Raw genomic sequence first — 27,195 nt, 5'->3', positions numbered from 1 at the left:
GAGTGTAAATTAAATCACAAAATGTTTTAGGTTGTGGCCAGATTTAAGATAACTGGAGAAGTAGTTTGGTCAAGAGGTTTGGTTTCTCCTCCTTTAACGGTCGCTGCCTTCTTTAGCAGCTGTCTACCATTTAAAAAAAAAAAAAAAAAAGATGCTTTAGGTCTTGAGTGGGAAGGAGCGGTGTCTACTCATTATTTGTAGTAAGACTTGGAAATCAAGAGGAAGTTGTAGATCAGCTAATTATATGTTGTTGGTTGCCTTTCTATCATCTTATTACAATGTTTCGATGACCAGAGCCATCACAATTTCAAATTGAGAACATTGATGTAATTTTCATTGTATTTAATAGTTAAACAAAAATAGTAAACATAGAACAAAAGTATATATTGGAAGTTCAGAAGATCAGTGTATTTTATGTGTTTCTCTGCTTAGTAGAGGTTGCCTTTGTTGTATCTTTAAAAAATCATGGATTACAGCTCCCTTTCAATTTATTTCAACAGCATTAGTCTCATAAATGCCAACATAAGCAGAATACTCCCCCTGAAAAGACAAGAGTACTTGCTAAGTGAAAGTAGCTGTGATGTGTTGCTAACTCTTAGTATTTGTAGATCATAGAATCATAGAATCACCAGGTTGGAAAAGACCCCCAGGATCATCTAGTCCAACCATTCTTATGGTTGGACTTATGGACTTATGGACTTATGGACTTATTTATGGTCCTAAACCACGCCCCTCAGCACCTCGTCTGCCCATCTTTTAGACACCTCTAGGCTCACTTTTTCATATCATAGCATTGACGTCATAGCTGGACCTTGCTGATCCCATCTTTGCTTAGATGGGATTATGTGTAGGTCTGTCGTGAAAAGCTCGTGTGTTCACATTCATTAATTCCTTGCACCTTTTTAATCCAGACTGAAGCTGATAAATCTTATGCGAGTACTAGAATTTATTTCAGTGACTGAGACATAATAGTAAGGATTGTATGGAAAACTGCTGTGTTCCCTACTTTCTTTTTTATTTTAAGCAGCTAAAAGCAGGAGTCTGGCACTAGGCTAGTATTAAGTGCATTTTGCAGCCCCTAAAGAATTATGTTCCCATCTTTTTGGACATCCTTATTTTTATAATAATTAATTTCAAATCAGTTAGACTAAATTTTAAAAGGAAAAGTATTTCAAATTTGTATAAACTGGAAACTATTTAGCAAAAACTTTTACCCTTTTTCTTTCAAGCTTGTCCTGGCTCATTCTTTAAGCAAAATATCCCCTGCCAAGTTACATAAGCTGGGATGCTGGCCTTTCAGGATCACTTCTGTCCACTGGGCCAGCATGTGCTGATATCATGTGCTGAGTCACAGCATGTGTGTTGTGTCATTTCTGATGAAGCCTGCTTATCTGAATTCCTGATTGTAGGTCATACTGGAAATGAGTATTTTTAATTACCACTGGTATTTCGGGAGGGGGAATCATTTAAAGTACCGTGAACTTGCCAGAATTAATACCTGCTGCTGGGTTTTCAAAGAGCCTGAAGGGAACATAGCTTCTCTAGGTATCTTAAAGAAATTGAGACAGGACTTAATGCAAGTCCAGTACTAAAGCTAACAGTCATGCCTGGTTTGTTTTGGGGTTTTCTGGTTTTGTTTTGGATTGTGTTGTTTTGTTGTAGTCCTCCCCATGAGTTCTCAATAAATGGTAATTATTGGAATTTGTATGCTTCCTTATTGATTATGGTAACAAAATCCTAGGAAGGATTTGTTGGATTGCCCAGTGTTAGGCACAGTACCTCAGAAGAAGTGGGGTCTGTCTGGGGACAGAGAGTTGAAAGGAGAGAGTTGGTGTGGTTAGAGTACAAGAAAAAAGGAAAGATTGAATGAACTGGGATTATTTAATTAGAAATAATAAAGCCTTCATATTCAGATTGCCAGTTGGATTTTTGGTTGCATCCAGTCATCAGTTATACAAACTGATAGCAGTTTATCAGGTCTAGTGCCAGTCTTTGTCTGTTAAGATTAACAATGCTTCTGTGTACTCTGAGATTGCTAAGGGACAATATGGATAAAGTAGCAGTAAACATTCACTAAGCAGCTATGTTCCTTGCCTCTTATACATCTACAGTGTGACTCATGTGAGAGGCAGGATCAGCCAGCAGTGCACCTGTTCATAAATGACTTTTAAACAGAAGCTGAAAACCTTAATTGCAAGAGGTTTTGTTTTGTTTTTAAATTTGTCATTAAAAAAAGGCATGGAATTTAAAAAAAAAATTACCAGGCTTTCTGAAAATGGGTTAGTCATTTGCCATTGGATATACTCTTATAAGTGCTGTACCACCTTATTTTGCCCTTTTTTTTTAAAGCTTCCCTTCCTCGAACCTTGCCTCGTAACCATATCCTCAGTAGCCATTAGGTGCAAAACTGTACTAATCCATTGTATATCAGCTTTACACTTGTTTTACTGATGTCCTGTATGGGAGAATGCTCACTCCACGCCAAAAGTGATGTTCTCAATATTATCCTACCTGAGACCTCTCTGAGACATGCTGGTGGTTGCAAGGTGCAGCAGACATATGACATGTATCTGCAAGTGCATACAGAGGGTTTCTAGTTTTGGTACCTCCCGCTGCGCTGTGAGGTAATCTGCAGGTTGCCAGACTTGTCCTGATATCTGTTGTACTTTGGGACAATGCCAGTGGAATCTGCAGGTCTCTCCTGCACATAAATGAAAAAAGCATTCAGACGAATGTTTATGTGTTCCATCTGGAGTTCTTGTAGGCAGACTTGATGAATTGCATCAGACAGGTAAAATTACCTGTTCTTCCATGGACAGTATGGAAGTGTATTCGCAGCATGCCACTTTCTGATTGCCTGCCTGCTTGTCTCCCAGCAAAGATCTGATCTGTGTCTAGAGCTCTAAAGGATTGTTCATTTTTGAATGCTAAGATCTGATAAGATGCCAGCGCTCTACAGCAAAAGCACAGACATGAAAATTAATCCAGTATCTTACCCTGAGCCTTATGAGGTATTGTCTGCTGTGTTTTCGTGCTTTCTGCAATGTACTTCCTAGCTTCCAGCAGTTTTTTGTTGTGTTTTTTTTTTAAATACTATTGTCTTTGTAAGCTATGAGGCAGATGAAGCTGCCTGTCCTTAAACACTGTGTGGAGTAAGCATGTTGTCAGCTGTCTCTCAGTCACCCTTAACATTAGATCATTTTATCAGTTGAATAACTTTTAGACAAGATCACACTCTTAGAAAATGATCATTGGAAAATCGATCATTGACTAGCCATTGATTTTAAATACTTAGTAGATTTCTGCAAAGAGAAAAGGGAAAATCTATGTACCATGGAGTCTAGTGTAAGAAATATGGGAGTCTTTGAAATGAGGATTATTTAAACTAGGAAAAAAATTTCCAAGTTACTGGATAATGAAGCACTTGAATAGGTTGCCCGTGGAGTTTGTGACAGTTGGAGCACTGAAAGTGTTTATGTGAACATTAGTCCTGTTTATCAGAATGGAATGGATTTGGCTCTTCCAAGGGCTGGATGGGTGGAGTAGATGACTTTTCTGAGTCTCCTGAAGTACAAGGACTTAATTTTTTTGTTGTTTGTGTGGCTTTTTTTTGTTTTTAAACGAGGAGGTATTGTAATGAAAACTTTCTTCTCAGGATACATCCAAAAGATGTGCGTTTCCACCAGTTTAGTATTGCAGAATTTACTGGCTTTCTATCTGACAAGGTGCACACACGCCTTTTAAAAACTTCTTTCATCAAGCCAATTACATTATTTAATTTAACAGAAGGCGTTGAAGTTGTTATACATTAACATTCATGCATTACATGGACCACATTTGCCAGCATATTTAGACACATTGTAGTGCAAGTAACGATTCACTGGAGTTTACAGAAGGATGTGAGTTAGCACATTATTATTATTACCATTACTAGCCAGTGCTCTACAACAAATATTCTGATGAAAACTCTGGCAGATAAAATGAATATCATGACACATCCAGTGGATGATAAATAAAATTATTCTCTTAGATCATCTCTTTTTTTCCTGCTGTTTGTAGCCTTTTTCTTGTCTGTGAAAGTGGTCTGTTTTTTGGGGGAGCTTTCTAGCCATTTGATGAACAGTGCTGCATATAGTCAAGTTTGTTACTGTAACTAGAATTTGATTTTTAAATTCTGAAGAGATTTGAAGAGGAATTTTTTCCGTTCTATTTCTTCATCTTCCTTTATTTTTTAAAGGAAGAATTGAATGCATATACAGGATGCTGAAAACTAAGGTAAAAATATAAAATTGTTGTTTTCAGATCATTGATTCCTCTTGCTGTAAGCATAAATTTTAACTTCAAGAAGCTGGTTAAGTGTATGTCAGCATATTATAAAATATAAGATTAACAGTGTGAAAATGGTAAAAGTGTGCCATTTATTATAAGATTTGGTTGGAGAAAATGTCTTTGACTTCACTGAGTTCGATATGTCTTTCAAGATGTTTTCAAGATGGGTAACTTGAATTTAGCAAGCAGACTGCTTATGTCAAAGCATTGCTTGCAAATGCCTTATGGGGTTCTCTTGAGTCCTTCCTAAGAAGTGGTATATAAGCTGAACGTAAATCAGAGTGAGGGGGCGAAAATATGTGCTTTATCACAGCTCAGTTTCCTTTAGTCTCCTGAGCTTCAGTTTCAACTTAATCCTTAAACAAGGGTTTTATTCAAGTAAACTTGCAATTTTAAAGGCTAGAGTACAAACTTAGGGTTTGGATTTCACCCGTATTTTGCTAAAATAATCTTAACTTGTAGTATACCTGCCTTGGGGAGTCTCATAGTTAGAAGACAGAAATCTGAGATCTGCATTTTCAACATCTTGATACGTTACATACGAGCAGGTACTGCTTATACATAGAGAAAATGAGTATTGCAGCAATACTGCCAGTATGGAATAATTTATGGAGGATTTGGTAACAGCAGGCTGTTATTCTGAACAAAGACCAGTGTTTCGGAAGAGTCTTTGAGAATATTACTACCGTCTAGAATCATCTCTGATTGCTTCAAAGATTGCTTTGTGATATTTTAAAGCTTTCAGTAGGCCTGTCGTGAGTGACTGTAAATGTACTGCGACACAGCACGCACACTAGTTCATTGCAGCAGAAGCTATGCTTGCCCTACATACTGTAATGGGTAGAAATCCCCAAGATCCCTGGGCAAGCAATACATGAACTGCAAGCAGTCCAGCATGGAGCTCTGCAGGGCTGAGAAGCAGACTAAATCAACCTGCATAGTGAGGTTGTTTCTAGCACCCTAGAAAGCATGGCAAAACACTGCATACTCACACATCTACATGTTACACTGCACAGCATAAATATGCCCACTGAAGACTTGAATAAAACACCTGTGGTGGCCTGAGCTGCTTTTTCTGTTACCAGTGTGAGTATCAGTTGTACTTGATCTTTAACCAGCATAGCCACAGAGATACCACCTAGTTACGGTTAGACACATCATTTAATTGATGACAGAAGATTTTTGTGTATGAATAAAATGGTGGATTGAGGCATCCTATTCTCTGAGAATAATCTGTATTCTTGATGCAGTACAAAAGACACATCTCTTAATACAAATGTGCAAAACAAAAGAAAAAAGGTCTTCATTTTGATAATTTTGTTTGCTTGTTTAACATTGAAAAATTAAATACATAGCCCACTTTTTTCAGTAATATTTTACAAACAGCATTGAGTAAATTGACCTTATGGTACACCGTCTCTAAAGCAGGTCTGTGGGGGCGTGTCTTGATTTCAGCCACAGGTATGATTACAGAGTGGGAGACTTTGCAGTGTAGCATTGCTGATTACACTTTGTGTTCCTTGAGTTTGATTTGTGGCACATGCCAGAGACCACAACCATAGGGGTTCAGGTGGCATGGCAGGAGCTCTTATTTATAGTTGTTCCTTTTAGTTAGCTTTGGATCTTGTCGTGGATTTCATCCTGGTATATAAACTTGTTTTATATCCTGTCTTCATATTTCTACCCCAAAACAAAGCCACACCTACTAAGAACGGCAGATTTGGGTAGAAATGACATTATTTGGGTAGAAATGGCAGTCCTGGTGCCTGCCAGGACCCTGTCTGAAAGAAAAAGAAGTCAGATTTCTTTGATCGTAACACAGTGCTGTCCATTACAGAAGCTTGAATAGAGCAGCCTTTGTTTCCTAGATCTGATAGTTCTGCCACAATAATGGGTTTGCATAAGTTACTTATTCCTTCTTATCTTGTGTGTGAATTTGGATTTCCGGTGGAAAGTGCACTTTCTCTGCTTATCACATCCAGCACCAGCATGATCTTATATTCAACCTGATTTTCAAGTGTTACCATCTTGAACTTTTAAATCAAGCTCTTCTGTAACCATATCTTTAAAAACAAACCAAGAATAAATTTTGTCTTTGCTCTGCTATCTGTTTCTTGTTTGCACAGGTTTTACTTAAAGAAATATATATATGTAGCTCTTGAAGATATGTTTCAGCTCGCCAGCTATGGTAGAGCTTGCTAGCAGTGGGCTTGGTTTTTTACGTTATAGTAAACAAGTTCTTAAACCCGTCTACTTAAAGCAGAGTTTGCAGTCTGTAAAATTTACAGAAATAGCAAACTTGATCTACTTGTTAGATCAGATTAACAGTCCTGAAAAAACAGACTGAGGAGAATTAATGCTGAGAGAAAGCACACCCGAAGACAACCAGTTTTCAAAATCACAGTGATGTTTCCCAGTAGTATGAGTCCTGCTTGGCTGGCCCACTGTTGGAGTTTGCCACCAAAAAATGTTGGTGCTGCTGCTTCCTCAGCCACACACTGAAAGTCTTTCCTTAATGCTGGTTCTGGACGTGACTCAAGTCCTATGTGACTGGGATACAATGCATGAAGCTAGTAGAAAATAATAAGTGAATAAGCTTTCCACCACCATACAGAGGTGAACTGGCTAAGCTGGGATCACTTGGGGTAGCAGGGAAGGTGGCATCCAACAGGAACCAGAAGTGAGGGAGAGTTGGATTGGCTCCTTTTATCATCTCTGATCGCTCCAGCACTTCTGCTGGCACTCTGAACAAGCACCTGTGTGTTGTGTTTTGCTGGTTTTTATGCACTTAGGTTTCTCTGGTTACCTCTGATAAGTGATTGTCTCCAGCACACAGGGAGTGGTGACAATTAACTTGGGGGCAGTGGTGTCCACTGCTCTGCCTGTTTATAAAGCTAATGGGTATCTGTGTCCTCAGTGTGGTTAATGAAGCATCCTCTGAGGTAGGGACAGTTAGTTCACGCTTTCTTACACACAAATCTTTATGTATGTATGTATGTATGTTTGCATACTGTAGTGAACAATATTATTGGTTAAACCTTAACTAGCACATGCTATCAAGTTTTGGAGAAAACAGTAAAAATGCAGCTTTGGAAGAGAAAACTGTTAACTCTAAAATCTGGGTTTTTTTTCTCCTTCTGTGCCAGCAACTTCTGTTTCAGGAAAAGCAGTAGCCTCTCTGTTCCCTGTACTGTTCTTGTCTTCCATCCAAAAAACACTTGCCAACAAGCTGGTATCTCACTAAGCACAGCCTGAGTGCCTGCCTTCAGCAGGCTTTTGCCAGCTGCTCAGCATAAAAAGCTTGCAGACTGCTCTCAGGGTTACTTGGAATGGCACAGGGCTTTCCAGAGAAACACCAGCTTGGTCTGTTTCATTTTCCCTATATGTGCCATTTCACTCAGATGCCCAAAGGAGAATATATGGAGCAAAGAAGGGATTAATTCAACAGTGTTATGGTTCTGCAAAACAGCCTCTGATGTGGATGGGAGCTGTAAAGAAGCGAAGATTTTTGGGGAGTGTGCTGACAGAAGGAAAGGTTTCTTGATCTAAAACCTATATTAATATTTAAAGAAAACAAGGAAACAAACAAATAAACCCTAAATGTGCAACCTTCCTGCTCAAAGCTTTCAACTTGTATGTGTAGACTCATTTTGGACATTGGCACTTTGCTTGATCTGTTCTCCGTTGTATAATGTGGTTGTATAGTATCTGAGTGCTTTAAAACCAATAAAATTGCCTTCCCTGGTGATGCTGAAAACCCTAATTCTTGCTTTTAACAGAGGGGGATGTTGTGATTTGCTCAGGAAAAACAGTAACTTAATGAGAATGGAAACTAGAAGTTCTTAGTGGTGGGCCAGTGCCTTTACTGTACAGATCTTTCTGACCACAGTCTTTAATGTGGAAAAGCTGTCATTTTATTCCCTTTAAACAGCTTTCCCATAGATATTCCCAAGCCCTGTTGTTCTCCTGTGGAGTTGTCAGTTGTATCTTCTTTGACTCCTCTGACTATCAATGCACTCTGTGGTCTGGTCACAGCCAACAAGAGTTACGGCTTTGGATGAGATCGAAGAGCATTTTAAACAAAAAATTATCCTCAGGATGTTAAGACTGTTCTGGGAACAAGTGGGAAGTAGGACTTTGATATGTGATTTGACAGTCGAGTAGTGACTGTGCTAAACTGATGTTTCTGTCACATCATATTGTTCATTAATTCTTTTGGCAAGTTATATTTCCTATGGGGATCAGCTACAATGAGTGGCGTCCAGGGATAGTGTTTCTTCTTTTTCCATGCTACGCCACTTGGATTCCAACATGTAAGTCACATGTGCTGACAAGAATCAGACACACCTGTTCCTTGACCAGGACCACTACACAGATGCAGATTTATAAAGCCTAAAAAGAAAGGGCTGAAGGGTGTGTACCAGTTGAGCTGGGAAGTTTCACTGCCAGAGATATTTTTAGTATAAATTGTGTAGTGGCGTCTAAGTTTAGAGTGATTGTGAGTATGTCAGAAGTTTTATTATACAAAAATAAGCAGCTACTAAGACTGAGGGCAATGAGGGACTACAAAACACTGAATGCATGATGTGCTACAATTCTTTCTAATGTGCCTATTGGGATTTCTTGCCTAAGCGCTACCTTTGCTGCCTGCTTCAGCAAAACATCTTAACAGAGCTCCCTCAGTTATTTTTTCTGCTTTTCTTGTTCACTGGAGTGTGAGAGGTGCTCTGTCATCTTCTTTTTCTCAACAACATCTGCGCTTTGATTATGAGCTCCGGATTTCTCTTTGCAACGCAACACTATACAGTTTTGTATGTATATTCTTCATATGTCCCTGGGCTCGCCTCTGAAATCTCTAAAGACTATGTTTTTATAAAGATACCAGAAGTACATTTATTGTATGTATGCAGAAAGTGTAGTCGGCAGAACTACAGCTTGCACATTATTGTGCTTACCAAGAAAGGAGAAAAGGGTTTACTAGCCAAGGGCAAAGAACTCTCTTCTTTAAGCTTTCAGTCAAAAACCAGTCTAGACGTTTTTATCACATTAAACAGTCTGGAGGATTTAATAGGTATGTGACAGTAAGAAAAGCAGTCTGAACTAGCTGACCAGTTTTCTTATAGGAAAAGCATATTTGGCCCAAGTCTTTATTCTTTGCAATGGTAATTATTATATTGGAAATGCTTAATGGTGATGCATAAAGCGAAATGGGGTTTAGGCATATAAAAATGTTACCCTCAGTTTCACCATAGTCTGTTGTGTTTGGCGTGTGACGCTGCTCTTGACTTTGGTAGGCTCTATGTTTGATGAGGGTGGGTACCACTTATTACTAAGTTGTAGGAGGCCAGAATGGATAGTGGCAGCATTAGTTAAGCACCACAGTTCAGTGAGTGTAACAAGTTGCATCTGTTGATTTCCATTGCGTCTGATGGCTTCCAGACAGATTCCTCTGCCTTTGACCTCCATGTTCTCATCTAGAACCAGTTCTTTCACCTTCCCAGATGTTTTCCCCAAGTGCCCTTTGGTTTGTCTACAGCACAGGGGAATGCTGAACTCCTTGTCTGTGGGAGACCTGCCATCCCCGCTCCTGAGCTGTCACAATAAATAACCCTACTCTGCTGTTGCCTGAAGTGTTGACACTGTTCTTGCTACTTGTTTCTTTTTTACCTCACACACCTAGACACAGGCATTTTGGTTTTTTAGTGTGTATTCCACCCTGTTCCCTCCTTTCCAGCCTTATTGTGGAAACCCGGCTTCATACTTGGGATAATCTCTAAAAATAGCCTTACTTGTGTTATCCCAAACCATTTCCATTTCAGCTATTCCATACCACCCACTGTTCTTCTCTAGCATTGTGAAAATGCTGCTACCTTCCCTTTTCATTTTAGTTGTATTGGCCTGCTCAGACACTTCATCATGTCAAAGCCCACGTCGCTGTCTGTCATCTCATCCTTGCTTTCTGCATTTTTTTCTGTCGTTAGTTCCCTCTTCCTCTTTCAGTTCTTGAGCTCTTCCCCAAACATCTGTTTCATTTCTTTCTCCTTTAATGGTTGCCCAGAAGCAAGAATGTCTTCAAATTGTAGCATGATGTGCATACTCTCACCTTTCCAGGAGAAAGCACTGCTTATCTTCCTGCTTATGTGAGCATGTTGTGTTATATACCTGTCTTGGCATGAGGGCAAAGACATCTTCCACTCAGACTGCCTTTGTCCCTTTCCACCTCAGCAGAAGTGGCTCCCAGCAGCAGGGGACAATAAAGAGCAGTGATGAGGAGGCTTGGGGAGGTAACAACTCAGCTTCCTCTTTTGTCTCCTGCTGTTCAGCGCTGAACTGCATCTTAACAGTGAGAAATCTAGAGAAAGTCACTCCCCTGACTGTGGTGTCTCCAGTTAGTCCAGAGAAATCTGAATAAATTGGATCTCTCAGCATGCTGTAAAGCCTGTTGTTTATCATGAGATGTCAAATAAGTGTTCAAAATAGGCTTTGTCCGTCAGCACGCCATATCTGTACTTCTGATTGAGAAAGACGGGCCTCCTTTTTGTCTCCATACTGGACAAATAGGTTACATACCAACACTTTTATTTTTATCCCTTTTGGAATACTGTGTCAAGTCATCTGTTTGAGGCAGTATAAAAACTGAAATGCTTTTCCTCCAGAAAAATTCATATATATTATGAATAGTTGAACAAGCCAAAATGCATCCAGCAGGAAGGTTTGGAGAGGCTGCTGGCTTGGAACGTTCTCCCATCCCTCTCTTTAATAGTTTTTGTGCTTGGTTTTGCCCCATTTTTTTAAACACGAGGTGCATTTATATTCAGGAAGACATTTTATGGACGTTGTTCTCAAGTAATGTAAACAACTGAATACCTCAATAATGAATGTATTAGCACTCTCAACTGTTTTATCAGATAAACTTACCTTGCATTTCTCGACCTCATTTTACTATGAAGAGACAACAGCTGTCAATTTGATGATTACTAATGTAACAGGAAACATAGCACAATGTCAAGAGGGTTGTTTCAATATTTGATTAGTAGAAACACCTATTCAGATTGCACTGTTTTTCTGAGGCAGAGAATAGTGAAAGAAACATTGGCACCATGTTTTATGCATTCATCTTTTGTTTATCAACTATGATATTAGTTTACTAAAAAAAATCCTAAAACTAAGGAGAAACTAAAGGATTGGTGACATTTCTTTTTTATCCTTGGTCTCATTACCTGCACAACCCTGGCTACTCTGTCTCCATTGCTTTTAGAGCTTCTGGGCAGTGGCACAACAGCCATTCAAAAGGAAACCTGGCTGAAAGAAATTTTCAAGAAATGCTTACTCTGCCACCTACCTACAATAATGAAGTAACGATAATTTAAAGTTCAGAACCAGTGGCTTGTCCTCTTGAATCTCTAGGAAATGAAAGCTATAAATAGCTGTTAGCCTGGTATGTCTCAAACATGTCTCTGTATTTGGACAGCTGTCCTGCTGAAAGAGGGCTTCTGGATTTCCATGTTATAGGCAACATTTTATTTTTAGCCTTGTCTAATTATGATACATTATGTTTAGAACTGTGGCAATCTTAACTTCAGAAAAATAACCAGTTATCTATTGATGAGTTAATAGTAGATGTTACTGGTGATTAAAAGTGTGTAATACTAATAACTTTTAGCTCTGGGACACGTTGTTGTTAGTGCTTTCAAATTCTCTATATAGATAAATAATTAGCATCACTAAGTGGGTGATTAATACAATTCTTGCTAGCCTCATTTTTTCAGAGGGGGCAAAAAGAAAATGGGAAATGGCAAAGTGTCTATCCAGGATTCCAGAGCAGTCTGGCTAAATGTTAACTGTAACCCAGATCCCTTGACTCCTACAGCTAGCTCAGAGAGGTAGTGTTTTCCCTGAACAAGTGGTGATGAATGTTGATTCTGCACACAACAGGTAGAATGCTTGACGGTGAGGGAAATGGGCAAGTTGAGCCTATACAACGTTGTTTAGGCCAGGCAGTTTATGATTATTTTGTCCCTATCTGTTAAATGTTACTGTGATTCATAGGTCTGCTTTTTGCACAATAATGTTGAAGTGCACATCGTGAGTACTGTGTGTTTCTTTTCCTGCTACTGTCTGGGAGGAATCAGAGAAAGAACCTTTATGAAAGGCAGTTAGTATGTTCTGTTGCTTTCTGGTTTTTTCTGATTTTAACTTGAAACCTTAACAGAAAAATTAAATTAAACCAACTATTCTGAGGGAGCTAGAGTTTCCTTTAGCCAGGTATTAGCTGGGGCAGGTTATAGATGCCTTGCTGTGGCTCTTACTTGAGCTCAAGTTGTGTCACAGAATGGAGGAAGGAAGAAAGGCAGCACCTACAAATCTGTGCTACTCAGGATCTGTATTTACTGCAGCCACTGGGGCTGGGTAGTCAGAAGGATGGTGGATAATTTCCATTACAACCAGATGATAATGCCAAGCCTGCATTCTCTTACCTCCTAGCTGAGACTTTGAGTCAGGGCATGAGCCAGCAGGTGAGTGAGCGGGATAATGGGAAGAATGTTGAGTGCAAGGGAGTAATGAGTGTACTGATCGAATGCAGAGGTGCTAGGTCTACGCTTCTTACTTTTCATTCCATATTATCTTTTCTTGTTTAAAGAAGGGGATGCAAAACTTACTTTCTCTAGGATGTAGGTTGAGTGCTGAGGTGAAATCTGAGCATTGTTATGATTTGCAAGATAGGTACTGAAGTTTTTTGACCAGTGTCACGGGTTAAAGTGCACGATGACAATTACACCTAAAAAGTGTAAAAACCCGTGTGTCTTTGTGGTGGCTGTAGTTTGTAGGCTTTATACAGGCTACCAAGAAATTTGTAATTCTTTTAACACACTCCCAGTTGTCAAATAATAAATGTAGCTTTTTGATGTTAATGCATTTTGGCCCACTGGAATGATTGCCAACATTTACCACCTTTGCTTTGTCTGACATTTTGCCAACAATTTGGATCTCTACTGTTTTCTCAGAAATCATCTAGAAAACTGATCAGAATTGAACCCTGCAAATTAGAATGTCACTTTATTAATTTTAGATTTAAAACTAACATCTACGTTCCTTACAGCTTATTAGTTTTTAAAGTATCTGTATATTTTGAGCAAACTCATATTAAGTCATGTCAAAACTTTAATAAAGTTTGGATTGAACTAAAGTACCGGACCATAGAAGGGGTTATTTCAAACACACAGAGATTTAGAAGTTATTGCAAAAATGTGATCTCGACCTTTCATTAATACAAGGTCTGAGTCTGTGTCATTGTTTGGAAACAGACAACTGTGTTCTCAGGACGTGGTCATGGAGCAGCTGATATTTGTAGTTTGTTTTATTTTCCTTTGAGCTGCTAGCTTGTGCTATTCCTGAAACTTTTCCTTGCACTTAAAAATGAAAGACTGACGATATGAATCTGGTTTGGAAGTTTGTGTTGCTTTTTCTATATTTGTAGTTAATAATTCAGTCTTAGAAATTTGTAGTTGTTTTATGTCCTAGGATCCCTGAACTTTTGCATTCATAATGGCAATGGTGCTCACTTAAGGCTATTTGCTGTTTAGCTGTACTCCCACCTGAATTCTTCTTATAATTTTAATTTCAATCATTTATTTATGTTTTCCTATCTAATTAAAGAACAGGAATCACTTCTGCTTGAGACTTTTTAAGTCTCAAGCCCCGGGAGGAGGGTAAAAGGAAGAAATTGTTGAAATTCTAAATGTGAAAATTGTTCATGATTTGAATTAAAATAATTGACACAAATGCTTTATACAGATGTGCCTAAAAAGGAGAAACACTGTTAACTAACTTACGAGGTGTGTTATCTGTCTGCTATGGATAAACAACAACAGTAGAGATTAAGTATGGTATTAATTGCCCAAAGAGCATATTGAAGACACTATTTTTTAATAAATATGATAAGTCCCTTTACTTTAGGGTTTCACTGCTGTAATTATACAAGGCCAGATTTTGCAAGACAGTAAAGAGAGAATTTGGGCTTAAGTAATTCAGAGAATACTTGATATGTTTTGCAAGTGCTATGTATTTGTTGTTGGTGATTTTGTTCGTAGTACTAGTAGTATTGCATGAAGCAGCCTTTATTTTAACACTGTCTTGAAGTGAAAGCCACAGAGTGAGGTAGTTAAACTTGATAAAAGTCACTGCTGGTTAAGTCAGGATACATTGTATACATACATCACATGCTATAGCAGATCAGAAAAGGTCTTGACAACTATTACACAAACTATTGCTGTCATCAAAATCCAGTTTGTTCTCTATTACTACCTGGGGAGGAGGAGATTTCCAAGAAATGGAACGCTTGACATTATACTCAAGTTAAATCTTGAATGCCTCTACCGCTTATGTTTAAATAAACATAAAACTGTAGCATCTTACACATTCTTAGACAACTGAATTTTATATAGTATTAGTGTTCTTTATTGGAATGAGAAAACAAGGGAAGTTCTAGAGAAAGGTTCATGATATGCTTACTTCATGAAATTAAGTTCACTTGACAGGTCAAAAGCAAAAAAAGTTAATGTTACATGGATACTGAATAATGTGTGTAAATAAAAATTAATTATCATTTATTGTCTCTTTTGATAATCCAGATAGCTAAATTCTCTGTATGTTATGAGCATGTTCCTCTCTGAAACCGTCACTTTGGAAGATCCATGCCTTTTCCCTTGCCTTTTGCCTTTACTGTAACAAAACTGAAAATAGAAAAGCCAAATTTTCCATCACCAGATGGAAAGAACACTAAAAAAAAAATGATTTGGGAAGATGTATGGGTTTGTGTGTCTGATCCTTAATTTTTTAATATTTAAGTTTTTACTACCTTTTAGTTATGATAGCTCTGCATTTTAGCTTACTGTTCAAATCGTACTTTTCCTAGAATGTATATAGATGAGTAGCTTCTAATACTGCTGGAGTTTCCTTGCAGACTATGAGTAAAAACTTACCCTTTTTATTTTAACACTTCATTGTTAAAATTGCCAAGACCCTTTTGTTTTTCTGGGCATCTCAAGGGGCATCTATCTAAAGGCTTGTTTGTTTCAGCAAGTGAAGTTAATAGCATTAGCTTAATATGGTGGCACACAAGGACAGATCCCAGTCCTCTCCGAAGCTGTGTGATGAGTTCAGATGACTTCAGTGATCAATTCAAAAGGAAAAATCTGCTCCAGTGACTCTGTGTTGCTGCTGAGTGTAGAAATAATTTGCCTTCTTGGCACTACAAGATTTGCTCTAAGAATGAGATGGGTTAGTTGTCTTTGTTTTTCAGTAGAGTGATACGCCACCAAACTTTAGTCTCCTTGATGGAATGGAAAGTAAGTCCCTTAATTTAGGTTCAGGTGATTCAGATCCACCGATGGCAGAGTCAACCACAATCAGTAGCATTTCACCAGATGACAAAATTAGATTATTTTGTTGTTACTGGTATTGGTTTGTTTTGATTTTTTTTGAGGAATTTGGTGGTTATCCCATTACATAGAAGCATTTCACATGTTGGATTTTTCTGCTGAAGAATCTAATACTAATACTAACTTTTGTTAGTATTACACTGTCTTCTAACCTTATGATCAGAATTAATGCTTTTTATTTTTTATGTAAAACATAAAAAGCCAAATAGATATTCTATTTCTTGCATTGACTTTATTAAATATGTAATGTCAGTTACATCACATTGATTATTAAGAATTAATAAGCTTTGAGCTTATAGATACTTCTTTGGAAGCCTGTTCTCTTAGAGAATTTCAGAATTTTCTTTTTTTTAATATTCTTGATGCTGCTGTGAACACTTTTTTTTTTTTTTTATGAGCTTTGTATATGTGTGCAGGGTTAAGTTGTTGGTCTGAAATGCATAAGACAACCTGATATGCACTCCTCATTTTTTGCCTCAGTGCCTGTTAGTCAGGTTCACACTGAGTCAGTTAATCTAGGAGTTTGTGAGGAATTAGACCTGAGTGTATCATCTGACTGAGAAGTTTTCTGTAATGGCTTAATTTAAATCTATTTCTAATTGTCAAAACATAGTCTTGTTATACTGTTGCAAAAATACCAGAGTAATTTTATTTTTATACTTAGTACGGCTCCCACTTGTGGAAAAGGGGAATGGGAAGTACTTATGTCAGGTAATGAGAGTTTTAGAATTAATGGGATGGCTGGGAAAAACTGTAGATATTAGCAAACCAGGACAAAAAGAACACCAGCTAAGGTATCAGGGAGGTCATGTTTGGGTCCTTTGGTCTATCTTAGTAACTCAACCTGTTAGTGATAAAGGCTGTCGTTAGCAGTGATGACTGAACCACAGTTCAGACCTTAAGTTAAGGCAGGACTGCCTGCCTTTCAGTACTATGGTGTAAGCATTTCTTGTTTTCTGCTGTCAGCAAGATGCCCTCATTTCTAAGCCTGAAGCAGGGCTTTGCAGTGAGCTGCCTCACCGAACTGAAGAAGGTTAGTTAAGAACAAGCCACTTTTTGTTCTGAGCTAATCTCTCAGCTGCCCCTGCGTGCCAGAGCATTCCAGCAATTAAAACGAAATGGAAAATTAGACAAAACGGAAAATGAGACCATTGCTAGACAGTATGTATTCAAGAGCCTCATCTCTGTTGTATGTCTTTTGTTGCTTCTGGACCTTGTTTTTGGGATAACTGTTTCAAGTTGCTTGCATTAGCTGTGGGAATGTGTTTAAAAATAACATGGAGAAAAAAACCACTCCTTTTAAAATGAAAATAAAAAAACCCCACCCTACCCCCAAACAAACAAACACAACCAAAATTTGACCATGTTAGAGCCTGAAGAACTGTGCTTTACAATATAGTGTGGATACTGCAGAAATAGTAATGTGGCTCTCACTTTTTTCTGTAGGACTCACACTCTAGTGGCTTTTATTTTCTAAAAGTTCTAAACTTACTCCAAATTTTAAGTTCTAAAGTAGAAACCAAAGTTCTGTGTTTAAAAAACACCCCACCTCTGCATTTTGCATATGGTAATGCTGGTACATTTATGACCAAGTGAATTTGATGCTGAGGAGTAAATGTATGAAAATTTGAGTTTTCTTCCTGTAAATCTCTAAAAAGAATTGTAGTATGTGAATATGACAATATTTCAGACCCTTGTTAAAAAATGAAGGGGGCATTTTAATAAGAATTTCAGTGTTGCACTGCCTGCTTACCTTGGATAGCTAGTTTCTCACTGTAGTCCACCACACTGTAGGTAGACTTGCAGAACTGGGATGAACTCCATAAGAAAATCAAAAAGTTATAGAGGACTGCTGATATAGATCTGATTGGCTTCATTATGAGGAATCTTCTTCACCAAATAGTAGTGGTGAAGGATATGTGTACTTCAAGGATAGTAAGAAATACATTAATGTTATTTTTGTTTACATTGCTTCCTTGTATCTGAAATATATGTAAGACTGGGCAAGATTACTAAACTTAGCATGGTTTTCTGTCGGTGCTTATACCTCGCCTTGAAGCCCACGTAGACAGTACCCAAGGCAAGTTTAAGTGGTGTGATTCAAAGAGGTAAGTGGTGAAGTGGCAGACAGTGTGGGGCCTCCTTGCTTTGTACTCAGCAAATAGTGGTTCATTCCAGAGGAACAAATAATAATTACTGAAGAAAAAATATTACCAGTGTTGTTACAATTTTCACAGCTAAGCAAACTACGGAAATTGAGTTACTGTGTTTTAGGCTGGGGGGGAATCAGCTCTAAGGAATACTGCTGTCCTTTCCAGCAGTGTCTCAACATTGGCAGGATGTTTATGGGATCCGTGGAGTATCTTATCCGTCATGCTAGCCAGCCCTGTGGGTTAGTTTAGAATATCACCTCTTTCCCCAAACATTTGTCTGCTTTGTATTAACAGAATCCTTTCCTCCTCCTGTTCAGCCACACCTTGTCCTTCTTTTGCTCAAAGAATGAAAAACCCCAGGTTTTATAGTCCCTTCAACCCCACACCCCAGATTTATCTTAGCTTAGCTTAGCACAGCTAAACTTAAAAAGGAGACTTATGTATTCAATAATGCTATACTGGACATGGTTAGTTTTGTGTCCCGGGTACTCCAAGTGCATCAAAAGGTGCTTTTTTCCTTGTGATCGAAATCTTGTCTTCAGGCATAAATCAGTATTGAAAGAAACACTCATAAAGCATTTAACTCCTGAACTTGAGAGACTGCACTGACTTCTCTCTTGTGGTCATTGATTAAATCTGGAGGTGTGTTTCATACGAGTGTTCTTTCTGCTTTTCTGAAGCATATGTATCCAGAGGCATTTTTATACTCTAAGACTTCTAAATCAGTGAGAAGACTTTAAAGATTGTTTAAAAGTTTTAAAATGATTTTTTTCTCTCTTTAAATTTAGTTCCTGAATCTTCTCTGCCCCAGTTGAATCTTCAAACGTGTCATTGTTATTAAATTTCATTAGAGAGAGTAATTCTTGATTGTCATTGTAGTGTGGATATATGCATGCATATATTTGCAACCATAGGAATGTTAGAATGTTGTGTTTATTTGAGTTTGGTGCATGGGATTGGGTTTGTTTTTTTACTTTCTTTGAACTCCTTAAAAATTGTTAAAGACAAACAGAGCTCCAGAGGTGACAGAGGGTACAGAAGAATAGATTTTTTGAAAGGAGTGTAATAAATGAGAGACTGAGAAGAGCTTTTCTAAAGGCAGAGAGAATTTTCTTCACCTTCTGCACAGCTGCCAAAGCATATGGCTTAAAAATCTTGCTTGTTACAATTCATCTGGCTCCCTGCTATATGTACTCAAGTCATCTTTCCCTCACACTTCATCTGTCTCAGTTCATCTGTAAACTGTATTGACCTGTGAGAGAGCAGATCTAGGGAAGACATTGGCAATATGGTAAATAACAATAAGCTTGAGTCCCTGAGACAGAATTTGATTGCTTGATAAATTATGAGCAATCAAGTGTGTTTTCTTGCAGCTAAATGCCAGGTTATGCAAATAAGGAGAAAGAGTGTAATTCTGGTTTGTGTGACAGAGGGCTGTGCTTGGGCTACTGTGTCCTGGTCCAGACCTCTAACTTCAGAAAGGCAGCTGGAAAAGTGAAGAGGGCTCAGGCTGACTCAAAGATTTGAAAAATGTGCATTGCAGCAGAAACTGAAGAGCTCGATCTATTTAAATTATCAGTGATGAAATAATGAGACAGCTTCTTCATACTGCGTGAGTACACACAGACAAGAAGATATCTGTGAAAAGGAGCTATATTTTTACAGGGCTGTATTTCTGTGACTAGATGATGAACTCAGTAAGGTTCAGATTGGTTGTAAAGTGCATGTTTGTAGTGCTGAAGTAATTAGTCTTTCTGAAAGATAAGTATCTGTTCAAGTCCTCTTTACATCCAGGATTCAGAATGCCAGATGCTGGATGGAATGTTGTGATGTGTCTTGTACAGGAGTTCAGAGCAGATGCAGAGCTTGCAGGTTTAAAACGTATTGCTTGTATGGGGTTCAGAGTCAGTGAAAAAAGGGTAAAGGCCATGTATAGAGGCTAGGGACTGTGGAAGGGTATTCTTCACAGTCTGAAAAATGTCATCACATTTCTTATGTTTTAGCACAGAATGCATATACTTTACCCAGAAGTTGTTCAAGGCAGCATTTGTTGCTGCATAAACTGCCTGTCATATTTAAAGTATAAGATTTCTTCTTGGGGGCATTCTGATAGTAAAAGTTATTTAAACAGATAAAGGAATGGTCAATATGCCATGGACAGTTTATCACTTCAGGTGTGTATGTTTTAAGATTCCTTTAAATCTAAGGGATATTTTTCCAAGTCATTTGAGGATTTGTTTTATAGTTTGTGGGTTCCGGTTTCAACTTTGCCGTAAACAAACCCTGCAAAGTCATAAAACAGCTTTCTGAAGCTGCTTTTTTCTAAATGTAGCTTTGCTCTGAGAACAAGCACTAAGGTTTAAAGGTGTTGTGATTATACTGAGCTCCTGTGTGAAGTCTGTGAGCTGTATAGAACAAGACACCATCACGCTACAGCATGCAGCTTCCTCTGTGGAATGAGGAAAAAAGAAGGTGTATGCTGCTCTAAACTGGAAGAGACCCTGAAATTCTAAGTGTATTTATAAAAAATAATAAAAGTTCAATAATTTGGCACGTTCCCTGACAGAATCTTGAAATATCTCATGGTTCTTGCGTGGAAGATCTTATCACTCTTTTATGGAGTGGTAAGAGCCAAATGCACCAGGCTGGCAAAAAGAAAAGAGAGCTTTTGATAAGATACTAAATGCAGCTTATCACTTCTTGACCCTAGTTCCTTATCCTCTATTTTATTCAAAGCATCTCTTCACTTGGGGGAAAAGGTACAGATGAGTTGTCTTAAAGATTGTTTAGCCTGTTGTTTGGAATTTGAGTGTACAGGTATGTTATTTGAGTTTTCATCCCATTTTTAACAGAAGTGAATGTTTATTGGTGATAAATATGTAACTGTCAATTTGTACTTTTCAAAGTTATGGAGAATTAATTCATTTGTACTATTCTTATGGCTTTGGAAATGTGATTTGTATTTTTGACTTTCCTGTATCAATGACCAAAAAAGGTCAGCAGATACAGTTGGGCAGCTTCAAAATGTGTTTTGCACTCTTTTAGTAGTAAGGATATTTTTTTGGTAGCAAAATATCAAAAGTAACCGTTCTTAAAGCTGCTGTTGGACAGTCTTTTCACAGTATCTTCCGATTTCTTTTGTTCTTTTCTTTTCTTGTTAGAACATTTTTTATATGTGAATGCAAACAAGACAGAGAAGGAGAATACTATAAAATTCGTGATTTTTTTTTAAACATGTGCATTTATTCTGGGTTTAAAGTTCAGTTAAAGTAGACATTTCTGTCTGAGAACGTTGTGGAAGCATCGTTACCTAATTGGTAATATTTTAGTCTGCTCTTCAGAGTTTTGACATCCACAAATACTAGGAAGTTGGTTTGCATAGCATAGATTACACAGACTGACATGCTTTCCCTTGCATTTTATGTATGCTTTTCAGTCTCTCTCACAAAAACTTTGCTTGGTCTGGATGCCTACATTATAACGGAATAAGAGCTGTACTGATAACCGTTAGCCCTGTAAGGTCTTGCTAGAGATGATCAATAGTAGATTAACATTGTCAGGTGTCAAAGGAGGACTAGGGCAAGCAGATAAGAATGGGGTAAGGCATTGTTCACCTGTGAGACAGGCGATAGCGTGGAAGGTCGGGAACTCATGACCATGTGCTGTGTTCATCTTCAATATACCATTTCACAGAATGATTTGCTAACATCTGTGAGTCAGTTATCTTACTGCTGCCAAGTGTATTCCCTTCTCATGCAAGACTTTCTGGGCCAGCATATAAAGGAATAACCAAGATGCTGTGCATCCTAGATGCTTTTAGTAAGCAGGAACAATGCAGATATACTTTATTACAGATAAAACGAGCTTCAGTATTTCAGAGTTGGGACAGTTTCTGGTGTAAAGCAGCATAACTTAGAAGGCACCAAGGTGTTGGAAATGATACTGAAATATCTGATAGTCTTTATTGTAAGGTCCATACGTTATCACTTCTGTATTCTATTATAAATCAACAGTTTTGATCACATTCTTAAACTTGCAGAAATGCACAGCTCTACTAGTTAAATTTATTTAACACCCTGAATCCCTAAGCAGTCTTTTTCACTATGAATTTTGGCGTATCAATATTTTCAGTCCTAAGATACCAGTGAACATACCCAGGACTTTATTAAATATAAGTGGATTTTGAAATACAAAACATGAAAAGTGTGGTTTGCCTAAGTATTATGCAATTTTGAATGTTAAAAATTAAAATCTCTGTAGGATCTGATGTTTTCCTATGAAAAAGAAGCACTCATGTATATTACAGGTTGTGGTATTCTGTTTCATCTAGGGCTGCGTTAATCCCAGCCTCATTTTACTCTACAAGTGATGTAGCAGAAATTTAAGATGAAGTAATGTTACAGTGCAAGTATTTTTTCAAATTATTAAGTTGAGGCATGCATTTTACAAATATTTTTCATTTGAAGCGTGAAGCAAAAATACAATTATGAGGAAGACTCTTGATTTGGAAATTCCCTGTGACCTTCCTTTAATACTTCAGTGTGAAAGGAAAAGCTAAAAGTCACGTTTTTTTCCTGCTTAGACTTTGAAATGCTTCTTTTAAAAGACAGTAATTGAACTTTGCTTTTTTCATTCCATTTCAGGTTTTTCTTCTATAATCATGGCAAAACCTTATGAATTTAACTGGCAGAAGCCAGTTCCCTCCTTTATGCAAGATGGAGCTGTGTTTGATAGATATGAAGAGGTGAGAGGCCGATTGCATTTCATTTGCTATTCTCTTTTAAATATGTAGGTGTTATGGAGTATTTTATGTTTTTCTTTTATTGTACACAAATGAACTTTCAATTAACTCCGGGGGGGGGAGGGGGAGTGGGGGGCTGGGGAGTGGGGTAGGAAATACCAACACACACTTTATTGTTATACAGAATTTTGCTTTTAAACAAAATAACTTTAAAATATATTTAATCCCTCTGATTTGAAATAAGCCCTAAGGAAGAGAAAGGGAGATTTGGATCAAACTATCTGTAACTTGCATAAAGCTCTCATCTCTGCACACCGTATGAAGCACATTACTGTACAAAGGGAATCCCTCAGTTTTTTAGTACATCTGTCAAATGGGGAGAGAGGGGGAGAGAAATGTGGGGTTTTTTATTATATAAGTCGAGCTGCATCTCACAGGGGAAAATAAGAGAACACGAAACATTTATATCATGATTCAAATGCTTCATTTGAGATCTGGATTGGTTCTCTCGAATTTAGAAAATCAACCTGTACTCTAACTGGAATATGATTACTATGATCCAACTTTCAGCTGTGCTTTAATCCAAATCTATTGCAGGAATGCAAACCAGGACATTTTACGTAGGCAGACAAATTAAAGTGCAGAGATGTTTACCTTATACTAAACATTGATATGCCTGTGAGAATAATTTTTATCAGGATCTATTTTTAATCTTTTTTGGACAGGAAATCTCTACAAGTTGAAGGTATCTCAGTAAGTGCCTTCAGGGATACTAGTATTTTTCTCTTATCTTTTGAAATGTAAGTAAAAGGTATTTTTTCATCATGAGGCCTACCAAGATAGGGATAGTTATTTTACCCTGTATTTTCAGTTTGGAGAACACATAAAAGTGGAGATCAAATTCCTTAGAAAGAATGTTTATAAAGGCTTTATTTTTCTTCAGCAAATATTACTCCAAAAACTCAGCCTGTGAGGATCCATGTGAGGGGCTGTGGCCCATGGTTGTTCTCTTGCACCTTAGTTGAGAAATGGAGAAGGGGCAGATACAGGAAAGAGTTTAAGAGCTCGGATTTTGGTGTGAGATCAAGAATGCTTGGTGAGGCACCTGAGAACCTTGACGCCCTGACAGGGAAAACAAGACATCTCAGAAAGTAATACGTTTGGACTCTATGTTGGTGTACACAGCATACATCTGTACTGGGACTAGAAAATGCTGGGCAGGCATGAGGTGAGATGGTAGCACGAACAGTCTTGCTCCTTAGAGCTGATTTTAATGCCTTCTAGAACTCCGCAGAAAGGGATCCTACCTGTCACCTGTGGAGCAAAATATTGTTTGTCTGTCCACATGATATTTTCTAGCTGCATTGGTTGCTGCAAGTTTTGCTACAGTGCGCTGCAAGTTTTGCTACAGTGCACTCCAAATTTGCTCTAGTATAGTTGGAAGCCTGGTTTTTTTCCTCTTGAAGTGGACTAAAAAGTTTTCACTTAGGTAACTAACTGTGTATTTTATCTGCAGTTTTACAGGAATCATCACGAGCTGTAAAAAAACCCGATGACTCAGAAGTTAAATCTGTAGCCTATAAACAGTTAGCACTTGATGGTGTGACTGATATCAGATTTATGATATGCCTAGGCTATTATTTAATTGTGTTGTGGTAATAACCAGATAGCCCACTGTTATTTGGTAAGTGCTATGCAAACACAGCAAGATCCAACCCCTATATTATAGGGCTTGCAGGTTGCAAGAAAAATGTTTCAGATCTTTGCTTCTAATTTTCATGGAAATTCCATACTTAGTTCTCTACACTAATAAAAAGGTCACGTTGTGGAAAAGAAAATGGTGAGGAAACTAAGGTCATACAGCAGATCAGTCAGGAACTGGGGCTCAGGAATTGTGATACAGAGTCTTGGTGATTGGGCAGATCTAGTACAGCATGAGAGGCTAGAAAAATCTGGGTCATTGTCATGTGGAGCATTGTCCTGATCCATCTTTTGCTGATATAGACGAGTCCCTTGATCAGAAGGATAACAAAATTATGGGAGTAATTTTTAACCAAGCGTTATCATGTTTGCTGAAAAATCTGAGTCTAAAACAGGGTTATGTCAGCAGAATATGGGAAATGAAGTTCAGACATGATTAAGAATATTACTAGTCTTGTTGCATATACACGGTGGTCTGGTGGAGGTGCTTTTTTACTGTACAAGAAGACAAATTGTAGAAAAAGTAATTTGATGAATAGAGTCAAGGCTGCAAGGCTGGGGTGGAACATCAACATGAGCACAGTTTACATAGACGCCTTTGTGAAAACAATGTTTTTGGTATATCAGGAGCTTTTTGATAGATGAGGACACAATAAATGACAAAAAATTGGCTGCCTTTTATTGTGTGAGTAATCTTTCTGGGAAATGCAAGAGACACATTTTGATTGGTAGCTTGCTGCATTTTTCTATGAAAAAGGATTCTGAGGGCTGTAAAACTTGTAAATCTGGTGTGTTTGACAACAAGTAGGTTTCATGAGGGATGAGTGCTAGGGTGAAGCTGGAAAAATAGAGTTATGGTGAAGAAAGATGAGCAAATCAGTGCATGCTGGAAACTCATGGATATAGGTGTTGGCTCAGACTGAGCTGCAGCAACTTTATACTTTCTCAGCTCTCCTGCTTGTAGAATTAACATAGTTGTTTGCTACTTGGATGGAAAAGTGTAGTGTGTCAGTCCTTAAAACCTGTTAATCTAATTTGAGGACCTAAAATGTTGTCCAGAAGCAGTAGACACCATTCAGTAATTAATGTGTTCAAGGAAAAGGAACAATTACCCCAAACACAGTGCACCCCTTTGGCTATGCCTGTCTTAGAAGGGCTCAAGGATGTATTGCCTAGTTGTGGATCCAGGAACTTGATTGTCTTCATGCCCAGTATGAAGTTAGGATAAGACCTGACTCTAATATAACCATTCCACGCCCTGCCTAATGACATTGTTCCGAAGCCAAAAAAGGGCACCTTTGGCTGCTCCTTGATGTCCTGCCTCCTGGGTCAGGCTGGGGGCTGCCTCAGAGTAACTCAGTGAGAGCAAACTGTCCTGGCTAGATTTACTGACTTAAAAGCATGCTCCGAGGATTTGAGGACTTTGGAGTTTTTACCTTATTTTGTTACCTAAATTCAAACCATAATGTATGCAAGACACTGAAAACAGCTGTGTGCATTCATGTGCTTGCTGCCCTTGCTATATGCACAGAAGAGGCAATGGAATTTCAAAGGGGTACCCCAGTCTCTAACTTAGAACAAAGCACTGATCTCTGAATCAGTAAGCAGTGCTGTACCCTGTGCTCACACTTTTTGGTTTTCAATTAAGGAAGTCAGGAAGTCCTGGATCCCTTTTTTCTTTAGGAAATGATTGGTTCTGCACAATGTTATCCTGCATTTTAGCTTAATTTATGATCTGTTAATTGAGGCTGGAGGTGTGTGGAGGAAATTTATTTTTTAATTCAGCTAATCTGTTGTTTTGCCTTGTCTAGTCTCTCTGGTATGCCATTTTCTCAAGTCAATATCCTTCAAACTCTGCTTGCCAGGTAATCTGGCTACAAAATGCTTCAGCATGCATACTGTCACAGTTTAACAGAAAAAAGCTTCCCAAATTCTTAATGTTAAAATGAAATGTGGTCATTTGATCCTGTTGATAGATTGGCAGATTACATATATACATATTTTAACCTTATTCCGAGTTTGAGGCATTTTAGTTTTCAATAGTTTTTTGAAGTGCCAATTCATTAAGGTTTTTGGTCACTGCTTTTTTTAAACAAAGCAAATCTTCATAACTGCAAAGAAATAGGAAAATACTAAGTTCATCCCAGTGTCTCAAATGGCAGCAAACCTACAAATCATTAAATGTGATCATTTTTTAAAAGCCTTGCCTCCCTTATTTCTGATTGCTTTGGGAATAGCAGATTCTCCAGGAAGCTATTTGAACAGAAATATAACAGTCCTTTATTTTTGAACAATAAGTAAGTGAATTTATTATATGTGACAAACTCACTAAAATAATGGTCTGTATTTTCTCTTCTATAGGAATCTTTTGTCTTTGAAAGCAACTGTCTCTTCCAAGTGGATGAATTTGGCTTTTTTCTGAGCTGGAAAAGTGAAGGAAAGGTATATTACAATTATGTCAGGAATCTTTTAGATATTATTGCACTTAGTTTATATTCTGCCTAGTTTTTAAAAATCTAAAATACTATATTACTTTATTTACAAAACTGACCTGAGTTTTGTTATTTTAGAATTGACAGAAGTGAAGTATTTAAAAGAGAATTAACTGATATAAAAGGAAAATATACTGTTTAGTGTTAATTAACAGTGTTTGCAAATAAGATTAATTTTTATTGTTTTGCTGCAATTCCTAATGGAACCATGTGTCAACAGATCTTTGAACTTGTATCTTTTTTGCCATTTCAGGAAGGACAGGTATTAGAATGCTCCCTGATCAACAGTGTTCGTTTTGGAGCTGTACCAAAGGTACTCTGTAGTTAGTTTACACTCT

General features: G+C 37.8%; 1 protein-coding gene across 7 annotated transcripts in view; it reads left to right on the top strand.

Annotated features, from left to right (window-relative positions):
* The window catches only part of PLCB4 (phospholipase C beta 4), a 201,430-nt gene that overhangs the window by 90,051 nt on the left and 84,184 nt on the right, over nt 1-27,195 (top strand). For 5 of the 7 annotated variants that reach the window (XM_069850180.1, XM_069850178.1, XM_069850177.1 and 2 more), the window contains 3 exons: nt 22,567-22,667; nt 26,727-26,807; nt 27,111-27,170. In XM_069850180.1, the coding sequence (XP_069706281.1) occupies nt 22,584-22,667; nt 26,727-26,807; nt 27,111-27,170 (225 nt within the window). In that variant the 5' untranslated portion in view covers nt 22,567-22,583. Of the gene's footprint in view, nt 1-19,515; nt 19,536-22,566; nt 22,668-26,726; nt 26,808-27,110; nt 27,171-27,195 lie in introns of those variants that run through there. The other 2 variants (XM_069850176.1, XM_069850181.1) reach the window with 2 other exon arrangements.

Source organism: Phaenicophaeus curvirostris, chromosome 2 (assembly GCF_032191515.1).
Source record: "Phaenicophaeus curvirostris isolate KB17595 chromosome 2, BPBGC_Pcur_1.0, whole genome shotgun sequence".
Lineage (NCBI taxonomy): Eukaryota > Metazoa > Chordata > Aves > Cuculiformes > Cuculidae > Phaenicophaeus > Phaenicophaeus curvirostris.
The sequence above is the reverse complement of the archived record's forward strand: the minus strand, read 5'-3'. Positions and strand labels throughout refer to the sequence as shown.